This window comes from Mya arenaria, chromosome 2, assembly GCF_026914265.1.
Source record: "Mya arenaria isolate MELC-2E11 chromosome 2, ASM2691426v1".
Classification (NCBI taxonomy): domain Eukaryota; kingdom Metazoa; phylum Mollusca; class Bivalvia; order Myida; family Myidae; genus Mya; species Mya arenaria.
In genome coordinates, this window is record NC_069123.1 from 3,218,677 (window position 1) to 3,234,296 (window position 15,620).

Here is a 15,620-nt window from a genome sequence, read left to right on the forward strand (position 1 = left end):
TGTGAGTTTGATTTTTCGACTAGTTTTGTGCTTGTCTGTGATAATCACACTGTGTGGATGTGGAGACTTCTCGGGACCGCCGCGTTCCCAGAAGCAAAGAACTTTATCGTTTGCTGAACCAGCAGGTGTAGGGTTGGCGTCAGCGTCTTCTCCACCGCCTTATCAAGAAGCCACTAAGCGGGCGACCAGAGGAAGTAAAGATAGTGAAGTTATGGCTTTTCTCAGGGATATGAAAGTTGAAGTGCGCACGGACCTAGCCGCCATTAATTCGAAAGTGGACGACATACACAATTCTGTTAATATTCTAAAGGTTGAGATCGAATCTCTCAGGCAAGAAAATCTGGAAATTAAGCAAGAACTTGGTAAGCTTGTGTCAAAAGTTGATAGTCTCGAGGGGCATTCTCGTAGGAACAATCTGCGGTTTTATGGTATCAAGGAAGGCTTGGCGAGAAATGGGAGGACACCGAATTGAAAGTAAGGCAATTTATTTCGGACAAGCTTGGGCTTTCCGAGTTAGACCGCGTAGAAATAGAAAGGGCACATCGCTTGGATAGTAGGAATTCAGATACATGTCCTATTATTGCTAAATTCTCGCGCTATAAAGACCGCGAGACAATTATAAAAATATCAAAACAATTATTTGACAGGCAATCACAGTTTTCAGTGCGCGAGGATTTCACTGAACGTGTACAATTACATAGGCGAGAACTAGGTAAGAGATTAGTTGAGGCTAGAAATAGGGACCAGTATGCTTCAATGCGCTACGACAAGCTTATCATTGATGACGGAGTTTATAAGTACGGTGACCTGTCAAACCAAGTCAAGAGGATCGGTAGTACACGGCCGGGTCAAAGACCACGTGGTAGCGGACCACATGGTAACGTTAACAGAACACGTGAACACAACAATGACCAGTCAACGGGCCCACGTGACCATGACGTCAGCGATGCAGACCAATCGGGATCGGAGGACGGATATGAAAGCGAGGCAGTCGGCGGGACTGACTAGGATGCAGGTCAAGGCCCCGTAAACATAAACACTATCACGTGGAATGTGTGCGGTTTAAGAAAGTTAACTGATGATAAACATTTTACAAGCTATTTGCAATCGTTTGACATTATTGGTCTCTTGGAAACGTGGAGTGATTTTAGTAATGAATTTGAGACTTTGCTTGATAATTTTACATGTTTTGTTTGTGTTAGATCAAAATCCTTGAATGCCTTGCGTAATAGTAGTGGAATAGCTGTTTACATTAAGAATAACTTGTTGAAAAACGATTTTATTACTAGAATATGCCATGAATATACAGATTGCGTAGTATTCTATATTAACAGTACTATATTTCGTTCTATGCACGATATAATATTATATGTTGCTTATGTCTCACCCGAACAGTTATAGCAATAGAGATGAGAAAAATGGAATTAAATCTATTGATAATAATATTTCAATTTTACGAAATAAGTATCCCGGTTCATATTTTTATCTAGCTGGGGACTTTAATGCCCGCACGAAAGAAATGTTGGATTACATTCCAGATGACAATCTGCAAAACATTTTTAATACTGATGTTGAATATAACTCAGACAATTTTGAGTTACCTCGCAATAACGAAGATAAAATAGGATATAATAACTTTGGGAAATCTCTTATTGAGCTATGTTGTACTCATAACATACATGTTTTAAATGCACGTATTTATGACGACATTGTTGGCAATTTTACATGTATAACATATAATGGTGCAAGTGTTGTTGATTATCATATTATGTCTACTGAGCTTTTTAGCTCATATAAGTTCTTTCAGTGTCACAATGCGCGATGAGTCGGATCATTTACCAGTTTGTTCTAAATTGTCATTCTTCCTAGATAGAATAGAACATACTGATGAAAACTTAGCGGGACCAGTAAACAACGATGGTCTACGCGCAGAAGCTCTTGTTTTCTATTACGTTGGGACATTTTTAACGATTTCCAAAAGGATTTTAGATTACAACTAGATAATACTAGTTCATTCCTTTTAGGTTGCTGGTACAATTGCCTTTTAGTGAAACACGTAATTTGGAAATGTCTACGCAGTGAAATATTGTTTTGAAAATCTAACAACCCACTTGTCCATCTAAATCTTCGTAATGCAGCGTACTTGAATTGTTTAGCTAAAGCACAGTCTCTATCCCACCAGGGTTGATTGTTTGAAATTACATCGCGATTTATTGAATCACGGTTATTTACGCGCATCATATAAGCAGAATCCCGATAAAGTCCAAGTATTTTCTCAACCGCGTCATTTATATTTATATTAATTTCAAGTGTGATTTGAGCGACGAGCGTATAACATTTATTTGCAAATAGCGTTAAAAATTCATCTTTACAACTGAAATTCTGACATTCCTTTTAAAAAAACAAATGATATAAAGATGATTTTGTTATATAAGAAGAGTATTTTTACTCGTTGTCTAGAATCAAGTCAAGTTCAATAGTCATTTGCGTAAGGCCACAAGCCGAAGATAACCCATATGTATGCAACAAACTGGTTACATACTGCACACATAAACTCAGAAACAAATGCAATAACTTGCATCCCAACTAAGTCATCGAGACAGTCACCCACGATGAGGTTGATCTAGTGGTTCCCACCGGTGGGCAACCAAACTTATGCCAGGCACCCATCCAAACGAACCCGAGAACACGAGCAATTTCCAATGTGACAAAAGTACAGTCATTACCGCACAAAATACACAAATGACTAAAATAACTATTAACACACATTATAACATTTTTCCAAAGCTTGTAGTAAAACATTTCTATGTTGCATAGCATAGTATATATAAATAGCAAAATCCCTACAAGAAGCATGTTAACAATATTTCTTTGGTAAGTTTTTTTTTTAAATATTAAAATAAAAATGGGATTTTAAGAAATAAATGGTTTTCTGTTTCAACAAGATCTTTATATATATTTACAAAACCTTGGGACTCGGGCCTACGACTGTTCGAAATCGTGGGCCAAGGGTCTTAAACTCAGATTTTAAGATGTTAGTTGATATGGGACCGAAGGCCCTTATGCACTAACTTCATGAGTCAGAGTTTGAGCCTTAATAAGTTACAACGTTCCATTAAACAACTACCGCGTAGATGTGTACATAATTATAAAATTAGATATTTCTTGTATAAACAAAATATGCCATAAATGTCTCGATAAAGCTTATTGACAATAAAATAAATATGTTTTGTAATTTTAAATATTTGAGTATTTTGGGCTGAATTTACTATTATATTGAGTCTGGATATGAAAAGACACCATCGCCATCAGAATAGTACCTTTTGACAAAAATTAAAATATGGTGTAAAGTAAAATGTTTAACATAAGATAATGAAAATATCCAATTTTCACAATTCAAAAAACATATATCAATATAAAAAGGTGTTTAATGATTATTTTTGATTGCTTTCAGTCAGTGGAGACCCAATGTATGCAGTCACAATCATGATGAAATTAGAAACAGTGATACCTTGTGGAAATTTGGACATACATACTAAAGTTTCTAATAGATTGAACGATGTGTTGAACGATATAAATGGTAAAAAATGGACAGGACTTTGCACTGGTGCCAATTGTGATAACCTCGCAATCATAAAAGCAGCCTGTATCGGCACTACAACAATGTTTGAAGTTGGATTCACTCTTACATATGCAAGGTGAGTAAATTGTTAAATAACTTTTTATTATGCATCATCAGAAATTCTAGATTAAATTGCGCTCATTGCACTAAGTTAATCACTACTGCTTTTAAGGATGAGATCGGTCTAGTGGTACAATAGTATAGGTGTCCTCCCATTAACCCAGAGGACGTGGCTTCGATACCCACTAGGGGTACGTCCTGTTGGACTATTAAAGAAAACACAGAACTGATTTTTGTTCAGGGAACAGACTCGAGATTATTCACAGTCGAAATAAAATAAAGTAGTAGAGGTAAAATACACAACATTTTGTGAGAAAACGTACATTCATGGTACGGTATTAATTTGTGAAATGTAAGCAATGCTTATTGATTTAGAAATATAAACCTATGCTGAGGTAGTAACAAGAATCGTTAGATAAGTAATGGTATCAGCGGCGCGTTATCGTTTTAGCTTGTGTCTATGCATTTAATAATCCCACTGTACTCCCACACCGTTTGTCTGAAATAACGTACTGTTTTCAAAAACTTTCGATACACGGGAATGAGTCTCTTCAATAGTACTGCGAGTGTCAAAACAAAGTCTGCCTAGACACAACTTGATGCGGATGTTCAAACACAAGTAGCAGAGTGTGCTGTCTTGGCCGTGTGGTGGGTTGGGGCGCTTTGTTTAATATAGTTGACAATAACAGCAGAGTGAACAGGATATTAGAATATGCCATTGACACTACTGTGCTCAGGTTTTAGGACTCTGGCTACCTCACCGTTGATTTAAAAAAAAGGAGAACGTACATGGCCCGTCTGACACCACCGTTTTGGTCTAGGTATCACGCTCAATGTTTCGCTTACACACAATTTTGTATTTTCTTCGCTGTCCAAACATAATGGGGCAATTTTTTATCAACGTTTAATTATCCCTTAATTGCTGTGGGTCATTGTCTTTGAATTTAGATATATATACTATTGCCTTTTCAACTTATGCCAGGTTATGTTCTGGAACTAGTGTGGTGCTCAAGCAACAAAAATAAAAAATAATCGGCTTCAAATTAATCCCGGCTATCTATAACGAGTATCTTATTCTTGTATTTGGCATTTTCAATATCTACGTCAAAGTTCTTCGAAATTGGCCGTCTGGTCTGGGGCGTACTTTTAACGTTCGGAACCTAGTACCTTTGTTGTCACAACTAATAAAACAATCCTCGTATGCAAATATAATTTAAAAAAAAACACGCTATTTTTGTTTTAAACAATACTTTTGGTTTGATTTACTTCTTAAGCAATACGATTACTGCCTTTGGTGGTGGAGAAACGTCGGTGTTAGATGCGCTCAGGATTATCATTCTGTTAGAAAAGGATTTGAGCATGCAGGTATGGAATTGAGTGTACAAAACTACTACATCGTTGGACTAGCAATGTAATTAGTATGACAACGTCTAAAAAGTTGGCTGCAGAGTTTATATATCGGAGTTAAACAAGATACATAATATCTATATCATTTGTCAATTTTCACAATCTCAATATCAATCATAGAAACAATAAATATATACTTTAATTAATCACTAGGTATCGATGTCGTCGGTAGTGTAAGTGTGGAAAGACGGTAACCATGACTATAAATCAAATTTGTTCAAGATATTTAAATTGCAAGATCCAAGATTCAAGTGTTTGGCAAGGCATAACAATTTTACTTTTTTATTGTTAAGTTAATGCTTCTTACCTAACAGGAAATAAATTTACTTTGAAGGAAATAGCTAGTGCATCCTTGCTCGAAGACACTGTTGAAATCAGCATGGAAGAAGTCTGTTGGGATGGTTACGCTCTCGTTATGAGCGATATCTCCAGAGCTTGTGGTAATTTTAGTGTCTATTATTTCAGTTTTGCTAATCTATTGTATAGGGAACACTTAGCATTGATTCCGTATTGTCGTATAGCAAACTACTTTTACGTTATATTTCAATTATTGTACAACCTATATTCTCACTCGGGTAAACAGGACCTTGGTGGTATTCAATATTATATATATAAACTTAAGTTAATCTTTGGGTAATATATCACTGAATTCATTAACTATATTAGTCATTTAATAATTACAAGTTAATTCGATTAGCTTTATCATTCTAAGATTCGATTCATTTACGATTAATACTGAATACAAGCCCACAACGAAATTGTTTATGGGTCATTAATTAAGAGACCCCCCCCCCCCGAAATTTACCATACTAATTTAAAGTCATTTACAGCAAATGTATGTCTATAAATTTATACTTATAACAGTGCCCTGCGGCCCTGGTTGGAGGTACGACATCGGGACAAAAGAGTGTGTTCTCTGTGATTATGGGCATTACCAGAACGGCATTGCACAAACAGAGTGCATGCCTTGTGGGGATGACAAATGGACGAATTTCCGCGGAGCTAGAGAAGAGAATGACTGTATAAGTAAGACCATATTAAAATTCAAGTGCACTTAGTATATAGACAAAAAACAATATAAGAATATTGGATGTTTTTATGAAAACATATATAATGAACCTTTGCCTACAACCTTGTTGTGTATGAAATTCGTTATGTCTTGTTTTTTTTGTTAAAACGATAGGCATCTAATGCTAGAGGAGTGCATTGCATGACAATACACAATACACGCGTCATATGTCAGGACATATCTTCGGTGATCATACAATTTTACAATAACTGGTTATTAGACAAAAGACATCAAAGAAGTTTCAATTATATTTGGAACATGTAAATGACCATGCTAATTAAGGATTTAGCGAATCGGCCTTCACATTAACGGTGCTGTCTTGGCTGCCAATAAGGCTGTGAAATGAATCAGCGTGATGATTGGAATGGCATTTGCTGATTATGTGCTGTTTTCCATGTTTCGATATAACATGCGTGCTTTAAAATGTAACTTAAAAATAGTGTCATATGGTTTATATGAAAGCAGTGTAGGATATATTTTGGCCTGTAATATTGTACAATTGATGAGTCAAAATCAACGTTTTTTTGTTTTGTTACTTTACTAATGCCCGAGGTTATAGTATACAAGAAAGGATGAACCCCAGAACGAGGCTGCTTGTTTACCGAACGTTCCTCATATGGCGCTGAACTTAACTCAACGATCTTCACCGATCTGAATTCTCATTGTTTACTGCAGATTGCTTTTTGTTGTGACTTCTTTCTAAAAATGGGGAATTTCAGAGACTAAACTGGGGGAAATCAGGGTATTTCACGTATGCGGGCTACGACAAACAAGGGCCAAGAGGCCCCAGATATATCTATTGCGAATAATCCTAGTTTACTACAACTTCTAAAAGATTCATTTTGGTAATCGAATATTAGATCAAAAGAATTACCGAATAACTTTGCAATTTGTTTGCATCCGTAGCAAAAATGTATATGTAACGTTTTCCTTAATATGTTAAGCATGTTCTTTCCTAGAAGGTCATGTATAGTTTAGAAATACATGTTTAAAGTTCAGACAAATATTTTCTTTTCTGTGAAGTAAATGCTTTCACGGGATTTGATCATCATTGCAGATGACGTTACATAAAATATTTCAATAGAAGTTGAAGCATATATTATATATTTTTTAGTTAACTGCCCTGTTGACCAAGACTTAAAGGCAGGTACGAATTGTGCTAGCTGTGAACGGGGATTCTTCAACAATAATGTTGATCTTAACAAGTTCAATGCGTGTCAAGAATGCAGTACTGGGAAAACAACAGAAACAAGAGGATCTACCTCGGAATCTGACTGTTCAATCCGTAAGTGGTTTTGTTTTTCAATGAACAATAATAAAGTTCGTACTTATACATGGAAACAGTGGATGAAAAAATAAACAGGTTCTTATGAAAACACAGATATGTAAATATTCATATTAAAATGACTTAATTGCGAATATTGTCATTTGTTTTGATGACATTTACAGTATCACTCACAGCTTATGTTTTATGAGTACAATCCAGTCTTGATGCTAACTCCATGAATACTTATGTAAGCAACTACAGAAACAAGCTCAGTAGCAAAATGTTTAAACATAAATCGGTTTAATGGCACTGGGTAAACGCCAAAGACATAGAACACAAAATAAAAAATCACAAACAAGAATTATTGGAGACAGCACAAAACTCCACAAACAGCATTTTGCATACACATTATTTATAAAAACTAGGTATGTTCATCAAGGATTGCCAGATACCGCCTTGGAACGGTCAGTAAAATGTAAATTTACTGGGGGTTAAACCAGTTTACGTGCACAAACCTCACTCTTATCCAAACAATCCTAAATAAAGGAAAAACGTCATGAAACATTTCACTTTCCGTGCTTTAGACTAATGATATTTATAATTATACACTGATACAAATGTGATAGAGTATTGTCGAAAATCGATCATTTTCGATAAAAGTCACTGCTAATCGACTGTATAAACTTTAAACAAATTATCGTTATTTGGCTGCATTCTTTCAGGAAAATATAGAACAACTGTATCAATTAATAATGCTATTATACCACTAATTAATCAGCTGCAAAAACTCATGAGGATCCTTGAACAACGACAATATAATTGTTTTTCATGTTGATACATTTATAGTAAATTTTGTTACGTTTTAATGCAGCTTTCATCGTATTACTCGACTTATTTTAAGTATAATTTTAACTATAAATCTTGAATTCGATTGCATATCAATTGAAAAGTGATCGAAATGGATTGAACGATTGTTTCCGAGGCAGATGTTTTGATTTAACGGCATCATGATCGAATCTAAACATTTTATTTTCTCATTTGATTGTCGATTTTCAGCTGTTTGTTCAAAAGGCCAGTATATTAGGGATGACGTGTGTGAGGACTGTCCACAGGACCAGTTTTCTGATGAAGAATTACCTAATTCTGGAACAACATGCTTGTCGTGTACTGCAAGTGACTTGGCTCTTGCCGGCCCTGATGATGGAACGTTCGGGACAGAGAATACTGGCTCTTCTAGTTCAGATTGTAAACGTATGATATATAGTTTTGTTGTTGTTGTTTTTTACATGAAATATATCGGCACCAGATCTCAAAAAAGATCATAACTAATAGATAAATGGTATATTAACTACTAAATGCGTATATGTAATAAACATTAACTTCATCAACAATACAATCATAGTTTTAAGATGAAGGAATAATTATTTCAATTATATCGCATCGTTGTCAAATAGATAAAGCTTATACTAAACTGCCACCTGTGGCAATAACAAGATTCGATCTAAATAAAGCATCTACCAAATTGAGCAATTTTCTTTCAGCCTTCTGTCCATCTGGGTACATTATAAACGCCGAATCCACTGGTTGTGAACCATGTTCGCGAGGATCATACAAAATCAATGAGGAGGGCAGGTTCGCTGCCGAGTGTACTGGGTGTCAAGTTGGTACCACAACAGAAAGCATGGTATCTACACATGTAGACAACTGCAGTATACGTAAGATTTTTGATGAAGTATGTGTGTTTATTTGATATGAAAATTTTATCATTTAAAAGAATAATACAAATGAATCATTGTACAAAAAAAAAACGTATCAATAAATCAGGAGACAATTATTTGCCTTCTGTTTGTAAGATAGAAGTAGTTTATAAATTTTTGATTTTTGCAATAAAAATGGAGTTTTTTGTTTTGTTCAAATCATTCAATGAACAGAGGACGAAAAGAGTGTATTGGACTTTGCCTCATAACAAAAAGGTTGTGCGTTCGATCCCCACCAGGGGTTCCCGTTGTCTCAAAATGGACACCAGTACAGGTTTCTAGCAAAGAAATAATAATAAAAATAAAGATAATAAAAATAATAATAAAAAATAATAATAAAATAAAACATAATATTAAAAATAAGTTCATGCATAATATTATATTGATCAGCCGCTTGCAACGCGGGGCAATACATCTTGAACGGTGCCTGTACCAGCTGCCCGATAGATACGTTTTCAACCGAGGAACTCCCAACATCTGAAACGGAATGCCTGAATTGTACCGGCGAGTGTGACCTTTGTGAGATTCGAGGAACTGAGGGACGCGGTGCAAGTAGTGTTGAAGAATGCAGAGGTACGCAATTGTTATTTTGTTATTCTATATTGGTAAACTGATTTCATTTCATTCGATTAAAAGCAGGTTGTTTTTGTGGGTCTATGCTGTACGGACGGTTTGATTACGTTTTTGAAGGTCTATATTATATGGGCGGTTTGATTACATTTTTGAGGGTCTATGTTAAATAGTCGGTTTGACTATATTCTTGAGGGTCTATGCTTTATGGACGGTTTGATTTAATTTGTGGTCAATGCTATATGGACGGGTTGGTTACATGTTTGTGGGTTTATGTTGTATGGACGGTTTGATTGCAATTGTGTGGTATTTGTTGTATGGACGGTTAAGTTGCATTGTTGAGGGTCAATCTTGTATGGACGGTTGAAAAGTAGCATTAGGGAGTGTTGGGAAGTTAATGTCGAAGGTATCTCCAGACCAACAAATGCGAGGGAGTCGTGACCGGTCTTGTTGTTTAGGTATCTCCATTCCCTACATAACGTGACCATCGGCGCATTTCTGACGTTTTGGCGTCACCATATTAATCAAACCATCCATAAAGCGGAGACCCTAAAAATATACGTTACAAATGCCGCAAAAATACTTTAAAATGAGTTATTTTCGAAGATATCTTAGGATCCTCGCACGTGCGGAAGTCGGAACCAGCTTTGTCCGTTAGGGCTCTCTAAATCCTCCGTAACGCGCTATTCGGGGTGCCTGTGACGTTATTTGATCGCCGGTTTTTCACGTCGCGAAGTGTCCCCAAAACAATACTTTTCATATTTGCACTTAGGGCATACAGCATGAACTAATATATAACAATAATGTAATTAGTGCTTAAATCTTTTTTTTTTCTTAAAAATTATCAAATAATATGCTGTAAGCCATGTCACAGTTGTTCGCGTCAATTGCAATAGTATCTTCTAAGGTATATTTCATCTCCGAACAAGGAACGTAATCGTCTAGGGTACTCCTAAAGGTTCGTCTTGCACATCGGATACATTCCTCGAGTTTTCCGAGCATAACCAGGCCGGCAGTCCTCTACAGACTTCACTCGAGCGTTGGCGATCGCCTCGGGGCGCTCTTGTTTAGGCCTTACATTGTAAATATCATTAGCAACACGTGAGAGACTCAGTCGCTCTGAATATATTTTCGTACACTAAAGTAATGATGTTATGCGTACCACAGATTAGATTTATTATTTTCAAATCACTGGTGAATAAGAATGCTCTAATTAAGGAATGCGTGGTTTATTGTGAGTTGAGCCGCGCTCGAATATATAAATTATCGTAGTTTCTTCCATGAAAAGGAAGAAATATGTACACTCTTGTGCATTTTAGTTAATACATTTGCAAGTGTTAATATACTTTTAATATCAACTGTAATAACATATTTGTTTTTAAGACACAAACTATGCCATAAATTACTTTATCAATTGTCATATAGCGTATTGTCCGTCGGGTCGGGTAATTAACGCTGTTTTTAACGACTGCATACCGTGCCCTATTGGGATGTACAAGGACAACACGTTGGACATGTTTTCGTCTGAATGCACGCCATGCCCAGACGGTTCAACAACACAAAATGTTGGAGCTACCCATGCTAGCCAATGCGCAAGTCGTAAGTAATTTTCAAGGCCATTCTTTAACACGTATTCTTGTGTCATCGTATCAACCTGAGAGTAATGTAATTTAATTCATTTCATTCGTCGTCAAATAAAGGCCAACATTAAAAAAGTACATAGATTATCATTCTTCAGTATATCATGTATTTTTTAAGATAACATAAACTGTTGCAATCTGATGTTTGAATTGCGTATTAATAAAAAATGTTTAACCTAGAACATGAAATCTATAGAATGTATAACTTACTGATTCCATATTGTTTCAAATGAGTAAATGTCGTTGTTGTTGTCGTTGTTGTTGTTAATGTTGTTGTTGCAAATGTTATTGCTGTTTTTATTGTTGTTGTTGTTATGGTTGTAGTAGTTTTAACTCGTTTCATGTAAATATTTAACTGTATGTTTAATAATGAAATTCATCATGATGCTTGGACGAAATGAGCCATTTTACCGAAATATATGAAAGGTGATCATTTAAACCAATCGAATTACACGGCTACAATTCTTCCACAAAATGCATCTAAAATAGGTATATTTTGATTAAGAAATACAACTTCTCAATGTTATGAATCAAATAACATTGTTTATCCCTATAGTCTAAAACTTTATTCTAAATCTACTCTGGTTTCAGAGGAAGAGCAAAGCAGCCTTGCTGTTATCATAGGTACTTCCGTCGCTGGAGGATTATTGCTGATGGTTGTCGTGGCCTTCTTGATTTACCGGTATGTAGGGTATATGAATACACCGGTTAGTAAATAATGACATTGTGTCTCACCTTATTTTTGGACAGTATATGATGTACGAATTATATTGTATATATTATATTCATGTTAAACTGTATGAATCCATATTTCTATGGTCAAAATATAGTAAACATAGCAAAAACAACACGGCTACTGAGACTTTACCCACCTCTGCCGATCTTGATAAGCAGAAACACTAATTTATCATGTTTTGTATTTAGCCTGTTCGGAATTCATGGCATAAAGAAGGTTATTTTATATGAGTCCCAATTTGCACTGTTATCAAAGGTTCTTCTGTTGCTGGTGGAATAATGTGTAACGTGAGAGCCTAACAAACACCAACAGATCCCTTCAGATAAAAGCATGCTCAACCCTGAAGGGGTCCAATGGTCTTTATATACACTAAATTCTCTATTCAGACAGAGCCCGGGCTTTGCTAATTTGCATATTACCAACCAAGTTAACTTCTGTTCTATGAACGTACTTCCGTTTATAACAGAATATTATTATGAACGCACATCCGCCGCCTACAGCGGACCGTTACACTATGAACGCACATACGCCGCCTACAGTGGACCGTTACAAATGTGTGTTATTGTCCTGGCCTTCTTAATTAAGCCGGTTTGTATAGGACGGGATCAAATGTTATGTTAAAAACAGTGGACAAAATATCCATATATATGTCACTGTTCATGCCATTTTATCAGTGAACCGTTTTAACTAGTTCCGAATCAAGACTTGTAAGTGTACATCAAGGATATATTGATAGCATTGAATTTTATCAGACGCAGAAAAAGGAACGAGAAGTTACCGGAAGAAGGACGTTCCGACAGGACTGATACTTCTAATCCAATGAACGTCTATGATCAACCGCAGGGTATGATTATATTTTTACGCAATTAAACATGGGTTTTATATTTATAAATCGGTCCATACATCTTTGTATTGTAAATTAATAAATTGTGATGGAATTCTAGAAAAGTGCAAACTAAATCTTCTTATAACAGCAGCGGCCTTGATTTGAATGAGACTGCCCATGCATCACGTTATTATATTGATATATCCTGAACAACTAAAATATAGATAACTACACAGTACGTCTATTTTAAAATATTTTTTGTTGCAGGCGGAGAAAATGACATACCGACTAGAAAAAATGAATATGACGTCATACCTGCCGACGTAAACGTTTATATGACAGTTACCGAAGATGCTCAAACAAGCACTGGAACGAACGAAAGCGGTAAACATGTTCAAAATACTGATACTACCACATCAGAAAGAAATATCTACTCTGAACTAGACGTGAACAGTTTAAATGACAAAGACAAAGATTATCTTCGTCTGTACTCGCATGATTCCCATGGGTATCTGGCTCCAATACAACATGGGAACATATCCCACAACAGAAACGAAGAAGGGCGCAATAGAACATCATTTTTGTAAATAAGTTTAGTTCCATCACTATACAATTGAGACCAAGGCTGTCAAAATGGATGGTATGCTGCTTTTGAAAACAGCGTTCATGAAATTGACTATATTACATGGCTTGCATGTATCATAATTCTATTTCGCCTGATATAATGGGTGATGAGCAGTATGCAGAGTTTATACTATGTTTACAAAGAAGCATAAACGGTTGTCCATAATAATGGAATACATTAAATAAGTAAAATAACACAAATGTATATATATATCATAACATGACACATACCTAAAGTATTTAGTATTTTACCTAAAGTATTTTATTATAATCCCGTAGAATGTTTCATAAACTTTAATAAACATTATCCAGTTTTAACAATCGATAGCCCTCAATCAATTATGTAAACTATTCTAGCACACCGGATTTCCGGTAAATTCAGCCGTGCTGGAAAACTCCATCTGGCATCCCCCATGCCAGATGAGTCACGCGCTGTGACGTAATACTTTCAATTTCTTTTATGTTATGTTATGGTTTTATCATCATGTGAAGCAAAATCAGCATCAAATTATGCGTCTGCAGATGGTAAATCTTAATGGAGACACCTCCACTCAAGAAAGCACCTGCCACAAAGTGTTCTATTTCGAAGGTAGGAATAAGCATCTTCATCTACAGGTTACATAGTCTCAGGTAAACTCTACTGTTTTGCAATGATGTATCTAAATCCAGTTTAGAGTTGCCAACATCCAGTATATAACTGTATGACACAGGACTCTAATTTAGAATCACTCTTGAAAGATGATAACTGTAGTGTTTGGGGGTAAAATCAGTTGCCCAGTTATCTCAGTTTGTTAGAACGCCTTGCTAGTGTTCCGGCGGTCGTGGGTTCCAGCGTCATACAGGTCGCGCTTTAACTCTCAGGTTAATATTAGAACCCACCATTCAGGGATTTACAGTCATCATACCGTTTACTAAAATTTCAGGACATGTTCTTTGTTTACATTCAGATCAGGAAGTACCTAAACCACAAGACTGTTGGTATTTTTAAATTATCTGATACGACCGACATTTAGCTTTCCTTACCTGACTAAGTAATCCGATGGATATACATCTCATTAGAAAATAGTATTGAGATGGACAAAATGACTAAGCGAAGCCTACTCAGGACAGAAAACCGAGCCTACTAAAGCTGGCACAAGAAACACACGAATACAGGTTTTTGCCGGGATTTTGTTATTATCTTATAATATTTGTAAATCACTTAGGAGGAACAGTTGAAACCAGATGGAAATAATAACAACATAAACAAAGGTATATATACATATTAAATAACTAATTTGAACTAAAACAGTTCTAAGCCGGCTCAGCACAGTTGGTAAAACATTAGCCAATCAATACAAATGTGACGTGTTCGTATCAGTGAAGTTGAGTACGTACTTGTTGCGTAGTCTGACAGGTCTTGTAGTGACTGCGACTTATGCCTTTAAATGACTATAAATGTTCGAGTTGACGCTATCCCCACCTAAACTTGTAAAGTATTGTGGCAATTAAACTTTTTAACATCATGAGACCACAAGTTGATCACTTGTCCATCGGATTGCCGCACCTAAATGTCGAAAACCATTTTTTGCGCCCGCACATATTTATTGCGCGGATTTTATTTTGTTTTCCGAAATTCCCCTAATTCCCCTATTTTCTGAATTTATTTTGCCTAGAATTTAACCCTGCAAAGTCGACTTCCCTTTTTTTTTAAAATACCTCAATGCTATACATTATTCGAGAATATCTATCCTCGTTTCCGGACGAAATCCAGTCCGGGTAAACGCAAAAAGCTGATTTTTGTTCACAGTTGTTTTTTGTCGCGATTATTTTACCGGAAGCATCTTAAATAATAATTTCCGGTATTAATTGTCAGTTTTGTTTCAGTTTTCGTAATGATATAAATATATATATATATATGTTTTTCGTGAAAATGAGTGTCCTAGTCAATGAAATTCAGTAAACAACAGCAGATTCGCGGCGTCGAAGGAAATAATAATGTATGTGTTTTGTTATCACAATTTGGTGCTAAAGAATAACTAAATCAGAATGTGAGTGCACAA

General features: G+C 35.7%; 1 protein-coding gene across 3 annotated transcripts in view; it reads left to right on the forward strand.

Annotated features, from left to right (window-relative positions):
- The window catches only part of LOC128241685 (uncharacterized), a 60,677-nt gene extending 46,792 nt beyond the window's left edge, over positions 1–13,885 (forward strand). For all 3 annotated transcript variants that reach the window (XM_052958720.1, XM_052958725.1, XM_052958733.1), the window contains 12 exons: positions 3,455–3,698; positions 4,957–5,047; positions 5,424–5,529; positions 5,954–6,115; positions 7,273–7,443; positions 8,482–8,676; positions 8,967–9,140; positions 9,573–9,755; positions 11,178–11,351; positions 11,984–12,074; positions 12,881–12,972; positions 13,222–13,885. In XM_052958720.1, the coding sequence (XP_052814680.1) occupies positions 3,455–3,698; positions 4,957–5,047; positions 5,424–5,529; positions 5,954–6,115; positions 7,273–7,443; positions 8,482–8,676; positions 8,967–9,140; positions 9,573–9,755; positions 11,178–11,351; positions 11,984–12,074; positions 12,881–12,972; positions 13,222–13,541 (2,003 nt within the window). In that variant the 3' untranslated portion in view covers positions 13,542–13,885. The remainder of the gene's footprint in view (positions 1–3,454; positions 3,699–4,956; positions 5,048–5,423; positions 5,530–5,953; positions 6,116–7,272; positions 7,444–8,481; positions 8,677–8,966; positions 9,141–9,572; positions 9,756–11,177; positions 11,352–11,983; positions 12,075–12,880; positions 12,973–13,221) is intronic.
- Positions 13,886–15,620: the final 1,735 nt, after the last annotated feature.